The sequence below is a fragment of the Felis catus genome, chromosome B1, assembly GCF_018350175.1.
Source record: "Felis catus isolate Fca126 chromosome B1, F.catus_Fca126_mat1.0, whole genome shotgun sequence".
NCBI lineage: Eukaryota > Metazoa > Chordata > Mammalia > Carnivora > Felidae > Felis > Felis catus.
Genome location: NC_058371.1, coordinates 8,231,687 through 8,246,446, shown reverse-complemented (window position 1 = coordinate 8,246,446; position 14,760 = coordinate 8,231,687). Strand labels below are relative to the sequence as shown.

The 14,760-nt window shown below is 39.5% G+C and overlaps 1 protein-coding gene and 1 long non-coding RNA gene across 4 annotated transcripts in view; one reads left to right on the top strand and one right to left on the bottom strand.

Moving 5' to 3' along the window:
• The window catches only part of LOC111560083, an 87,517-nt gene that overhangs the window by 15,668 nt on the left and 57,089 nt on the right, over positions 1-14,760 (bottom strand). The window contains exon 1 of one of the 3 annotated variants that reach the window (XR_006596243.1): positions 14,119-14,364. The exons of 1 other annotated variant lie outside the window; for it this stretch is intronic. This is a non-coding gene — a long non-coding RNA (uncharacterized LOC111560083). Of the gene's footprint in view, positions 1-14,118; positions 14,365-14,760 lie in introns of those variants that run through there. One more of the 3 variants, XR_002741589.2, reaches the window with a different exon arrangement.
• The window catches only part of VEGFC (vascular endothelial growth factor C), a 110,300-nt gene that overhangs the window by 93,330 nt on the left and 2,210 nt on the right, over positions 1-14,760 (top strand). The window contains exons 5-6 of the mRNA XM_023252311.2: positions 12,607-12,713; positions 13,019-13,352. Coding sequence (XP_023108079.1) covers positions 12,607-12,713; positions 13,019-13,352 — 441 coding nt within the window. The remainder of the gene's footprint in view (positions 1-12,606; positions 12,714-13,018; positions 13,353-14,760) is intronic.

The window sequence follows — 14,760 nt, the reverse complement described above, 5'->3', positions numbered from 1 at the left end:
ATATAGTGTATATATTTAAATTAACTGTATAAGCTTACATGTAGTTATATATAACTGTAAGAGTAAAACAGAACATTATTTTAAAACACTCTCATTTATTACAGTAGCAGCCAACTCTTTTTTCATTATCACCCCCTAAGGATCCTTTTGCAGACCTTTTTTGTAATCACCTCCCTCATAAAGTTTTAATACCATAGACCTATTCTTATAGCTTTAGGTATTATATGTATATTTGGGCTTTATACATAAAAAAAGGAAGTAGAAAGCTTTTTACAAGACAAGTGCTCTAACCCCTGAGCAATAGGGCCTCGCAATAGAAAGCTTTTTAGTGCAATGTAGGAGTAAAAATGACAAAAAAAATTTATAGTTAAAAGTTAAATTAAAAACATAAAAGCCATGAACATCAAACATAATTTTATTACACAGTATTTGCTGACAAACCTTTAAGGTAAGTTATTTACTAATATAGTGGTAATATATCATATTACATATGGAAAGTACCAATTGATATAAATATATAATGATATGAATGTATTTTTAAAGAAAACATTCCAAATAATTATCGTTCCAGGAAAAGAAGGATAATTTTTTAAATAATTTATGTAACATTTTTTAGAGAACTTAACTTCCACATCACGTGAGAAAACAACTTGTAACTTCTATAACTGCTGGATGCTTACTTAGTGTCACCACCTTTTTCTTCTCAGCATTTGACACACTAATGGCTTGAATAACTTCTGGAGAATTAAATAATAAAATAAAAACTACTTTTACTTAATTCCCTAAGCTCACGTCACACACAAAACACCAGGGATCAACCATTGGCAGCAGTCCCAAGGCAGCCAACATGCCCACACAGGCAGCTGCTGCTCTGTGACCTTGAGATTGAGCACTCAATTCAGAGAAAGTCCTTCAGTGACAGCCCTCCGTTCACTATAATCTCATAGCCCTTATCTTGCAAAGACTCTGGATATCTTCGGTGCCAGTCCTGCTCATGTGACAACCCATAAAACCCAATAGAATTTACTGGTTCAAAAGCTTTTCCTGGGTTTTGGAGAGACAAAAACCACTGCAACATTTAAGATTCCTCCTCTCCAATAACTAGTTTTTACTCCCTTGCCAATGATACTGCCCCCATTGTGAATGCATGCCTTGCTACCACCCATGGTATACACAGATACTTCTTTCTTTTCTGTTTCTCTCTTTTTTTTAATGTCGGTCTCCACTTATTGTGAAGTGTGGCCTTCAATTTAATTAAAAACTGTCATGGCAACTTAATATGATGAGATAAAGCCATGTGACAAAACCATTTGTTAAAAATAGCAGGAATTGCCACCACAATGGCCAAAATTAAAAAGAAATGACAAAAGCTAATAGTGGAGACGATATGGCGCTATGTTCATATGTCACTAATGGGAATGTTAAACGGCATAACCGCTTGGCAAAATATTTTGGCAGACTCTTATCAACTTAAATAATACACTTCTGATATCATCCCTAAGTCATCTAAAAACATATTTGCACACAATAACTTGCATATGAATGTCCACAGAAGCTTCATTAGCCAGTAACTAGAAACAACCCAAATACCCATCAAAGGTGGATGCATAAGCAAACTGTGGTATATCCATACAGTGGAACATTACTGAGCAATATAATACAAATGAACTGTTGACACGCCCACCATGAATGGGTCTCAGAACATCAAGCTGAGTAAGACAAGCTAGACTAAAAACTACATGTTATATGATTCAATTTACATGAACCCTAGAGAAGACAAATAGAACCTAGACTGAGAGAAAGCATTTTGGGAGTTGCCTCAAGATATAGATGGTGGAGATTGACTGGAAGGAGCAAAAGGAAACTTTGGGGTGATAAACATGTTCCATATTTTGATTATGGTAATAGTTACATGGGTACCTACATGTGTAAAAAACTGAACTTAAAATACAAGCATTTTATCATATGCCCCTTACTTCTCAACAAAATAAGAGTTTTGAAAAGCCAAGAGCAACAGACCTATTTTATTAACTATAATTTTGAAATTCACATAGGTTTAAAATGGTAGATTCCTTAAAATTTTCATGATAACAAAGTCAAATATTTTAAGATTCTCAAGACTCCCCAGCAGGGAGGGCCTCCCAGCCCTCATTTGTATAGAGTTCGAAATTTCCCAGCAGTGGCCCCAGCTCTGCCCAACCCCTGCGCTCTTACCAACCACTGTTGGGACAAAGACAAGACTTGCCTTTCTCAGGTGCATGGCGCTCAAGTCCCATTATTAGGAGATTAAATGAGTAGCAGACCATTTGTTCCAGGTTATTTATGAAGAAGTATAATTCAGTAAATAAATGAATCTTTCATAAAGTGAGTTGTCCATAAAAAACTATTGAGACTCTAAAACAGGCTGAGAACCCTCCAAGGTAGTGTGAGGGAGGATAGGCACGGGCTTGGCTGATTCTGACCTCACAGCGTGTGCACTCAGGGAGGGACAATCAGAACTCGTGTGCGCAGTCAGGGAGGGACGATCTGAGCATGCGCGGAGTCGAGGAGGGAGGATCCGAGCATGCGCACAGTCAGGGAGGGACGACACGTGTTCTGTCTGTACAATTATCACCATTATGATTTTACAAAACGTTACCATGCACCAGGCACCTGCCACACACCGCCACGTGCTCATCCTAACCCTGCTAGGTGGCCTCATGGATGGTCCACACCACAGAGCACAGGGGGGAAATAGTGCACACTGCAAGCAGCTTCCCAATTACAAAACTCATTTTCTGCTGTGAGTTTCACTACCTTTGGTCAACTTTTTGTGATTCATTTTCTTCATGTACAAAACATAAATTCAAATGTTACATTCAAAAATGCAGTGTCACATTTATAACCTAATCCTCACAATTAACCTCTTCAGTGACATTTCATTAGTCCGATATCGTAGAAGAGTAAATAGAATAAGAGTAATAAGGAGAAGAAAGAGGACAACATCCAACACATAGGGATGCAGTGACATTTATACTCAGTGACACCTGCCCGGTCTTGGCACAGTGCCTGATGCCTGACGGTGAGCATTCAATAAACTTGGGCTGCTATTTTTACACTCTACAAATGGGAAAATGGAGTATTAGAAGTGTTAATCAGCACATAACAAAGCTGAACAGCTAAGAAAAGTGCCAGAAAAAAATACAGATTCAAGTCTTTTCATCTCTTAAACCCACGCTCTCCCCCAGTATCTTATAGTATTAAAAAAAAACAAAAACAAAAACAAAACAACTTTCAAGTCTCAATATCAATACCAAGATACGTCAGAAAGTCCAGAGGTAGAAGATATTCTCTCTAGAAGTGGTTAGATATCAATATTCATGTTGATGTTCTCATGGATTATTTTCTTTCCTTCCAATTATTTCCTCCTATATTCTCCTTTAGCTTGAACTCCATGGATTCCCATGGCCCCTTACATGGAGGGTCTCTTTCTATGGAGGGAATCATTTGTAGTTAAGAAGTGATGCCAGAGATTTTTTTTTTTTTACTTGACAGAAGTAGTGTCTATTCATTCATGAGATATTTGAGTCTTACATGTGTGTCACACCATCCTAGATGAGGGATATTTTAAAAAATGGATAATTCCTTAACTAAAACCGCTCTGTGCCAGAGTACAAACACAAGTATTTCTAATATAATAAGTACATAAATGTACACTGTGCTCTGCTTTATTGAGTCGTTCATCAAACACTTATTGTGTATCTACTTGGTATTGCTATTATGGTAGGTTAGAGAGAGAGGAAGGTAGACAGGCTCACTCCTCTAGAGAAATCCCGTGAGTCAGAAAGATGCACACGGGACATGAGCTGGTGAGGCAGAGGAAGAAGGCGGGCTGCATCCCTCCCGTCACACACAAGATGCCCGCGTCTGCAGAGGTACAGAGAACTGCATCTGCCATGCCAAGGATGGACTTTGTCTTCAAGTCTCTCAGGAGCCATTAAGAGATACATGTATGACCCATGATATTTACATTGTATATTATAGGAAGAACATCTGGATGGCAGTGTAATAAAAGAAAAAACATGGATAGCACCATAGTAGGTAGATTGAGTCCCAAAACAAGAGGTGGAAAAACTGGAGAAGAAGCTTCTGAAATAATCTCATAGAGAAGCAACAAGGGTAGGAACCAAGGCGGTGGAAATGGGGATGGAAAGAAAAGAGATGGAGAGACAATTTTGAGAAAGTCACAACTTGGGCATGGCATGTACAGGAGAACAGAGGCAGAAGTTGAGGATGCAGTGCATGGACAGTATTCACCAAGACAGGGAACACGTGTTCACAGGAAGAGTGGCATCTCTAGGAAATCAAAGAGAAATGTTTGCAAGGCGGTAGGATCTGGAGCTGGGAGGGCGCTAAGGTGGCCACTGCCAGCACGAAGCTGATAGAGCGTTGGAAGAGATGAGCCCAACCGAGGAAAAAGAGACAGTAAAAAAAGCAGCAGCAGCTGGCAGTATGCAGAATATCAATATCTAAGAAACTGGGAGAAATAATAGTCTGTGCAGAGACTGAGAACAGTCAGAAAAATCAGGGATTCAAAACTAGTTACTACAGAATCCAAAGGATATTGCAAAAGCCAAACAAGAATTCAAGGAACAAAGAAGTGGTCAGAAGATCAAGTCTTAGAAAAAGCTCATGAGTTACTGTGACGGACTCCCTTATCTGAAGGACATGAAACGGAGGTAACACTTAGTAATACCCTATCTTGCACAACCACTTTGAGAAGGAGGAAGAAGAAACAAGGGAGTGGAATTCCCAGTTACATATGAGAAACTGAATCAGGGGGATTAGGTCATTTGCCCCAACATCGCACAACTCAAGAGTGGCAAACCAGAGATTCAGACTAAATTTGGAGTCAATCCATTCCTTTGGGGATGCAGTCATGACTACATTTTTAACTTCTTCACATTAAAAACAAAAAACCCTTCAAACATATAGGAAAGAACAAAAAAAATGCAAAAACGACATATCCCTCCACCCCAATTCTGTCATACTCACTCAAGACAACAACCCAAAGCCATGGTCACCATTCAGCACCCTTCCTTGCCAGAGGTAACCACTGATTGAAAATTGTATCCTCATTCATGCTCTTCCATTTTTATAAGACAAAAGAATGTATAGTACGGCATTGTTTAAAATATGTTAAAATGGTGACAGTACTTTTTTCTCTGAACATGATGTTTTAGAGATGTAATCATTTTGAGGTCTCTAGGCCCCCTTTGTTCATTAAATACCTGTGTAGTATTCCATTGTATGGATGAATGAATGAATGAGTGAGTGAATGAATATTCATGTTTATTCTACGATACAGACTATAGGGAAGCAATATACTACATACTAGGAAGAGAGTAAAATCAAAGGAGAGAGATGTCACATTTGAAACATAAGTGCCATGAAATGAATTCTACCCAGTGGTAAATTCATTGGTTAATTGGTTATCACTGACAATGTTCCTAAAGGGTTCCTAAAGGAAATAGCACATTCTGGGGACAATAAATCCATGAGAATTGAATCGACGAGGATTGGGTGTTAATGGAAGAAGGCCATCGGAGATTCAATTAAGAAGGCAGTGCTAAGGCTGTGCTTAGGAAGCTTTGGGTACCAGCCTAGAGAGTTTCACCCTTCCTGTGGAGGTATTGGGGAGCATGTGGAGTGTTTTGGTAGGGGAGTGACAAGAGCATGCTCAGCACAGCCAGGGTACCTTGGATTTTTTTAATGAATACAAAAGAGAAATATGTATGATTTCAACCTGATAAAGAGGTTCTGCCAGTCTTTGGGGGAGAGCCATGATGTGGTAACGGAGGAAAAGAAGGGGTGAAAAAAGAGAAAATGGAAAACTCTAGCTTGAAGGCTCATTCATTTTTATTTGTTTACTGGTTTTCATTTCTTTTACGAAGTTGTCAACATTGTTTACTAAGACACAAAATAAAACATATTTGCCTCTAAGAAGTTAGAGTTACCCGGGCTTATTAAGGAAAATTTCATTCGTGTGAGAACGACTCTCTTCTCCAAGGAACAGAGCAAATTTATCGCCCTGGCAACCTTTGATGTAGAACTTGAGGGCTCAGTGTCTTCATTAATCTATAACAGATCCTCAGTCTGAATGCTTAGAAGCTTGAATATCCATTAGGCTTTGATTTTCTCCTTTTAATTATTTCTTTCCTTTTCATTTCAAGATCATGCATTCCATTCTTGCTTTACCAAAAACAGAGATAGAGTAGCATGATGCAGTTAGTAAACTGCATCAGAACAGAAATGCAGAGACAATACATCTGCCAGTGAAACTGGGACATGAAGTCTTGCTCCAGGTGGCCAGAAACTACTTTTCCACTGTTTTAAAACATGCATCTGTGTCCTGCCCTGAAAATCCCCTCTTGATAGGTTGAAAACTCTCCTGATCATACGCAGTTATTTCTGAAACCTTAATTCATAGGTCTGCTCATCCTTTTTTTCTTTTTACAAAGCTCGTTACTATCTAAATATTGTCTAAGCCCTTCGAATGAGCACTGATTAACATGAATCCATTTAGCCATGGAACTCAGGTAAGAGCTTCCAGGCCTGGAGCATATTTTTTCTAACAGGAAGCTAACCGTGCTGACCTGTGTACCCACCTTTGGACTGTCTGGTTTCTGTCTTCTGAACAATAACAGGTGAAAGCACAGCCTTTTTTTTTTTTTTAGAAGTTTTGGGCTTATGGAAAAACTGAGGGAAAGGTATAAAGAATTCCCATCTACTCCATACCCTGATTCCCCAGATTCCCCTATTATTAATACCTTGCATCAGATAGTCAAGTGTAATCAAGGGCCATGCATCAAGAACTCAAGACCAACACAATTCAGTCTTTGGAAATCAAACTGTTGCAGTCTTTTCCCCAGGGCTGTGTGGCTCTGAGAGTGAAAGAAAAGAGTTGCCCTTGCAGCTGCTACTCTGACAGCAATCTTGGGAGGGTCTGGGTGGATATGCTTTCAAATATAATTACAGGTCTGAGTGATTGCTAATCCTAGCGGGTGAAGTTCAGATGACAGCAACAGTTGGCATTTAGGGAACCAAACCTGTATTTGGGTATTTATCCAAAGTATTAACATGGTCAGAGTGCCCCCTCTGTGTTTTCTTAATGGAGTACAGAGCATATTATTGGCTAGCTCATTGGATGATATCAAGATGCTCAGAAGAAATGTAGGAGAGCCCACAGCACATGCTTTCAAACGAATATTACTGGATCACACTTCACATTGAATAGATTTAAGGCAGGATTGCTACTTAAGGAACACGACTGTATTACAGGTACCACACTTTCATCAGAATTTTAATCAGTTGCATTGTTGTGAAGACACCTTACGAAAATAGATGCCAATGAGAGTACTTGATTAATAGCACAGTTCATGTCACAGAGACAATGTGCTATTTCAAAAAGCCATTGAGTGCCACAAGTTGAATGTGTATTCAGTTAATGTTAACACTCATCTTGAATGATCTATGAAATATTTTAAGAGATATTTGGTCAAGTAGATCAGTAGTAGTTTAATACAAATCAAGACGCCGTTCATTGTTTCTCACTTAGAGATATATTACGAAATACATTCAGCTCAGTTGTCAGTAATGCCAAACAAAAGGTGGTAATGTGTCTGCATTCCTTAAATACGGATTTGGGGGGTCAGGAGATTTCCAAGTATATAAAAACTCAAGGGGCAAAGAGTAGAGAAGTTGAAAGAAACCCAAACAACAGTGTGCAGAAAACAGTCCGCTGCAGTGGCCCAGGCACAAGAGCCAGTAACTCATCCAGTATCAGTAACTCATCCAGTACGCACAGGACATATCCGTCCTTGAAAATCTCAAGAGAGAGATCAACGGCAACATAAGAACGATTTTGATCATTAAATCCATTATTCTGTAACACACATCCCCTTACACTTTTGTTCTCTGCTCTTAACTAGCAGTAGCTAACAAACCGGTGGAGTGAAGTAATGAAAGAATTTTTAAGAAAAGCGTCTTTTATCTGCATAAATATAAACGGGGCTATGGTTATGTGTACGGGGGGAAAGTTAAAGTAGGCAAGTTCATTTATTTACATGTGATTTTCCACCGAGATTTACTTTACAAGTAATGGCATAAGCGTTGGCTTTGGAGACAAAATGTGCCCCGGAATCATCTTATAAATACAATGTACAAAATAACTAATTTATTTAAACGTTTTAATGTGTTTACACACATCAATGTGCAGAACTTGAAGAAATATCGCAATAGAATAAAAATGCTTTGGAGATTAAGATATGGAGAAGATAAGTAAATTGTGCTCACCCCTCTATCCACAGTAAAAACATTTTCTTTCATTCTAAAATAATACTTTGGAAATTATGTCTCCTTTTTTCTCACATGAGAAGCTTTAAATGCTAACAACTTGCCATTCACTTTTAGAGTAGGGATCCTCATTTAATAATTATGAAAATGCATTCTATGCAGATACATGTTTCTTTAATTAAATGGTATCTAGCAGGATTTCAAATTTCAACATTAAAATAGGTTAACATTGAAAAGTAGGAGTTACTTATTTTTGGCAAAGCTTCTAAAGTCATTTTTCTAGAAATTGAAGTTTTAAGTATATTAGAACTTAAAATATTTAGCTCACCTTTAGCAAAGCATAATTAGTAATATCAAGTTTACTTTAGCAAAAACACTTCAGGTGTAACATAATTGAAATTGTTATTCTGAAGACTATATTTTTACTCAACATGAATGTGCAAAGTCAAAATGCCTAGTGTAGCCAGATTATATGAAACCATTCTGTAAAACTAGACAGTAGATACCTTGTTGTGACATTTCCAGAAATACATTCCTACATTGGTTTCTATACATGGTCCATATTTTTGAACTTATATTTTTAAGAATGTGAAATATTAGAAAACTCTACTTTTTTCCTCACTTCGTGGGAAATAGGAAATGTTTTATTTTCGTATCTAGTTAGGGTGCACAATCTTGTATACCTACTAAAAGTTCAGCACGGATACGTTAGCACACGCTCCTGCAGTTAAAGAACCCATTACTGACCAGTCTCACTTAGGCTAGTGATGGGGATCTCTAGATCTCCGGATACTTCTTTCCATAAAAAATAAATAGCTTAGTCATGTGTTTATCAACTACTGTAAGTAAAAAAAGAACGCATTTGACATTGCTACCATATTCACATACACACATGTGGCAGAGGGGGGAAGGTTGTATGTGTGAGGGTGTATACATGCATATTTATATATACATGTTAATATATGCATATTACATATATTACAAATATATATGCATATACATAAGTGGCATATAATTGCAGAAACCATCTTTATGGGTGCATTCTAGTAGTATTTTATTATATGTCATTCTTTTACATTAAGAATGCATTTCCCATCCCTTATAATTGATTTGTGATCCACTGGTGGATTACAGCTAACAGCTGGGAGAATGCTGGGTTTCGGTAATGGCAGTATAAATCACGTATTGGCAAAATGAAAATTCCCTTCTACTGCAACCACCACAGCGCTGTGCCCTCCTGATACCAACACGGGAGTGTGTTACTTCACTCACGTCTATGTCAAGAGTAGGGCAATACAGCCAAAATGGACTTCTCTTCACTTACAGAAGAGTAATCTGTAACCAAACATAGCTGCATCTTATTTGATGGAAGGGTACCAACACTTTGGAAAGGAGATAAAGGAAAAAAGGATATTGTTTTAGAAAAGTGATACTGTCTAAATGTTATGTGGAACAATGGTTTGTGATTAACCAAGAAAATTCTAATGACAAAAATATGTGGTAAGTAGAGACTTGTTCTTGGGAATACATAAAATTATCGGGAAAGTACAATGCTCCCCAGGGGATATTGTTCACAAGAAAAGCAAGGTTTGGAACAGCATGTAAGAGAGGCTGTCTTCTGTGTAACAGAATGGAGGAAAAGATATACATGCGTACGTACTTTTCCCTTATTTACAGAAAGAAACACTGAAAACAAAAGGCTACAAAAAGTATCAGCATGCTTAGGACGAGGGTCAGAATGAATCCTCTGAATATATATTTGCTCATAATTTTAACTGAAATCACATAAATGTTTCAAAAAATAAAATTATAAATAAAAACGCATGTAGCATATAAGGCAAATATATTCTTATATATACTTTAGAAAATATAAAGATTGTTAGTAACAAAGATTTTAATGGAAGTTATTAGTATGAAGTCAAAGGGGTACATTTAAAACCTCAGTAATGTTACATTGTATTTGGACATAGCTCTGTGACTGTTTGTTTTTTCCTAAAAATATGTACACATATCTTTTACTTAAAATCAATAACCTATTTCCAAAAATATACATTGCAAACATATCTTTTATTGTTTTAAATGGGAAGAATTATAAAGTATTGTAGGGAAACCCCAAACATAACTAATCCCCTACAAAATAACTTAACTATCTGTAGGAAAAGGAACATCCTATCTTGATAGGATCTAAAATGCTCAAACGCTATTCCCTTGATCATCCAGCAGTTATTATAGTTGTTAACACACAGTTGCTTTATATGTGGTTACTTGGATTATTTGCATGCTGAATGAGAAATTAATTAGCTTATGAGACGGGAAAGCAGATAGCACACAGCGTTCAAAGACTTGTTACAAATCAAAAATAAAATTCAAGAAAACTTTCCATCACAGATGGTTTTTCATCAAGCTGGAGACATGACCCTTGAAGAAAGGCACAAGGAAGGAGGGGTAAGAATAAGACAGTCATTGCCATTCGCAGTGCTGTGGGGAAGGTGTTTTAGGGAAACAATCATACCGAATGGAACCAGTAGAGATTTTGTGGGTCTTGGGGCTCCTGTAGAGACTGCTGGGTGGGAGAGTTCCCATAAATTCTCAGAAGTGGTTGTCCAGGAAAAAGTGGTTGCAAAATATAGATGTGCTTACACTGTTCAAAAATTCCTTTCTGTGGTGCTGTTCAAGACATCAGGCTGTCTTTTAACGAAAGATGTGTCATTACCTCATCACACAGTAGGCCTCTGAAACTTTTCTTAGCACCATCCAAAGCACATGTCCTGTTTGCTTACACTCAGTGGCCCTGTGAAGATGATGTTATGTTCTAACAGTTTGGAATGTAACCCAACACTCTCCTGTCACCTGTCGTTCACGATACTGAGTGTGGAAGATATAATTGTATAATTATTTCCCCTGCACCAACCTCAGCTGAACAATTAGGTAGTAAGAGATTTATATACACTCTAAGTTAGGATATTAGGAGCCAAGAATCCTTCTTTTGGGTAAACATTACCTACAGAGACATTCTGTGGGATATACACGCATTTTCTAGTGCTGTGCCCCGCAAAGGTCAGTGTAACCTGATGTCACTGAACGGATCTAATCCCAAATGCCATTTTCCAACAAGCAGCATTAGGGCCTCTTGAAAGAATGGCTGATTCTGGGGGTAGGGGGAAAATGGGCAAGATGAGCCTGTGACATCTGTTCATGCCAGAGAAGCTTCAAACTAGAGGGCTCATTTCATACAGGCGTCAACATGAAGGTGGCCCAGTTAGCCAACAGTGGGACAGCTGCAGCAAAAGAGCACTTGGTGTACTTGACTGAAGCCCGTATGTTCATAACTTTTACCGAAATAATGAGGATAGAAGAAAAGGAAGGAGAGAGGGAGGAAAACCTAGAACAGCAGCATTAACAAGACTTCGATGCCTTTCTGGTGGAGTGTAGAGTGGAAATTTGCATTAACGGACACTTTATAGTTATAGGTATCTGTGTTTCAGAAACATCAGGAAAGGGGCACCTGGGTGGCTCAGTTGGTTGAGCATCTGACTTCAGCTCAGGTCATGATCTCACAGTCCGTGAGTTCAAGTCCTGCGTCGGGCTCTGCGCTGACAGCTCAGAGCCTGGAGCCTGCTTGGGATTCTGTGTCTCCCTCTCTCTCTGCCCCTCCCCCACTCACACTCTGTCTCTTTCTCTCGAAACTGAATACATGTTAAAAAATAAAATTAAAAAAAGAAAGGTCAGTAAAGGTAAATGTATGAAGATGTTTCCTATCGAATTATTTGAAAAAGCCAAAAGTAGGAAGCAATTTCATTAGCTACCAATCGGAGATTCATAGCACATCCATTTGATGGACTACTGTGTCACCACTAAACAGTGGATGTAACAGTACATGATGATGTAACCTATGAAGATATCCACAATATATCGTTTAGTGGAAGAAAGAAATTCCAGAGTGATAGAAGAGGTTATTCCATTTGTACACAAGCTAAACCACTATGCGATTATACAAGTAAATGTACTTGCCTTAACCCAATAAAAGTCTGGAAGTGATACAAGACCACACCACCGAGAGTGGTCCCCGCTGGGCTTAGAATTTGGCCGCACATGGGGGTGAGGAGGGTAGTCTGAGAGGGAATATTCACATTTCACTTCATACATCCTTCTGTCATGGTAAAGCTTCTTCACAAGCATGCATTGGCTTTGCGATACGTCGGTAAGAATAGAGACGATCCCTTCTGCGTACCAGTTAGACTATTAATTCGTGTGTCTCTCTCTCTCCCCAAGGTGCCAGGCTGCAAACAAGACTTGCCCCACAAACTACATCTGGAATGATCACCTGTGCAGGTGCCTGGCTCAGCAAGATTTTATTTTTCCTTCTAACTCTGGGGAAGGTAAGCAGAATGACGTTTTAAAGACTAACTGCCAAGGGTCTCTATTTGGGTCAACAGATACGTTAATATTAAAAGCACATGTATGGTATTCAGATCATCTTGCTCTGAAATAAGTGACTACAAAACGGGCCACTTTCTACTTGACAGTGGGATTATTTTGAGTTTCCTTGTAAAGGAACATACCCATGTTTGTGCACAACCCTTTAATGAAACACACGAAGACACTTTTAAATGCTTTTAATTGCTTCCCACCACACCCGGCGCTAAGTAAGGTATAGTAAAGATGTCTGACTGTATTTGTCTAGACTCTACAGATGGATCCCATGACATCTGTGGACCCAACAAGGAGCTTGATGAAGAGACGTGTCAGTGTGTCTGCAGAGGGGGGCTCCGGCCTTCCAGCTGTGGACCCCACAAAGAACTAGACAGAAACTCATGCCAGTGTGTCTGTAAAAACAAACTTTTACCGAACTCATGTGGGGCCAACAGAGAATTTGATGAAAACACATGCCAGTGCGTATGTAAAAGAACCTGTCCAAGAAGTCAGCCCCTAAACCCTGGAAAATGTGCCTGTGAGTGTACAGAAAATTCACAGAAATGCTTCTTAAAAGGAAAAAAATTTCAACATCAAACATGCAGGTAAGAAATCTTCATAAATCGTATTCACTTGTCTTACTGAGAATAGTTTTTCTCAACCAAAAGAGCGGTTGCTTTTTAGAATGAGACCAGTTAAGTTCTGGGAGGCGAATTCTGTTATTTTCTAACCAAGGTTAAACTTCCGCTGAGACCGTGTTTACTCCTGAGAAAAACAAGACAGGAGCCCTGGGAACTCAAACCAGATCCAAGCTCCGAACACGCACTAATCCTTGTCCCAGAGGCTGAGGCTGTGATAGTGGTAGGGAGACAGAGACGCGGGACAGTCCCTTGACGAGTGTTTCTGGAACATCCGAACGACACTCAACTGCCCCCACCAAAAATAATGATGCCATCATAATGCAGGACACCTGTCCTCAGTGCAGAAACGTCTATGCAAAATATTCAAAGGACAGGATAGTGCCACTAATTGTAGAGTTGTATCGAGAAAGAATGACAGTTAAGCTGAATAGTGGCATTAGAGAAATAAATCAATATATCGCTCAAGATTATTCAAGACTCATTCCTGAAACGTGGATTCTGCCCCCTTTTCCACCAAGAAAAAGAAAATGAGACCACTGGACTCAGACCCTTCCAGGGTTGAGCTGCTTCCTCTTTAACCTGAGGGCGAGGTGGTCTGCATTTTAGCCAGATCGGTGCCTCCGGCATTTTCTTCAACCTTGCTCCGCCAGACAGGCCTTCTCTCTCCCGTACTTTTGACATCGTCAACTACTTTTCTTTCCCCTCAGCTTATGAGCATTCCCAGACTTACATCTCATTAGCATCTTACTGGGATGCCGAGCCTATGTTAGCAGCGAAGCTCGGTCCTCTTCGAACTTGCGCCAAGACCTAGGCACTTGGCAGTTGTGTTCGCCTCTTGCATCTGTCACATATTTAACCAGCTGTAACCGAGGTTACGCCCTGGCATTCCATGAGAAAGTTCTATGGAAGGTATCCGTAGACTCCCAAATTCAGTGGACACGTCGGTGTTCGTGTAACCTGTCCTTTGTGTACTTTTTCTCGAAGCTCCCCTTTGTCCTGGCTGACATAACGGTTCACTCTCCTCGCTGCCCTTTCAGCTCTCAGACTGTCGGTTCGTCATCACCAACACTGGCTTCTCTTCTTCCGGCCCACTCTTTAGAGATGGCAATAATGCCCTTGCAACAGCCGAGCACTCACATGACTTAAAACTTAAATTGGGGGGCTGGGGGAGACTCTTGGGTGGCTACGTCGGTTAGGCGTCCGACTCTTGATCTCAGCTCCAGTCGTGATCTCATGGTTCTTGAGATCGAGTCCCATGTCAGGCTCTGTGCTGACAGCATGGAGCCTGCTAGGGACTAGGGATTCATTCTCTCTCTCTCTCTCTCTCTCTCTCTCTCTCTCTCTCTCTCTCTCTCAGACTGCTAGGGATTCA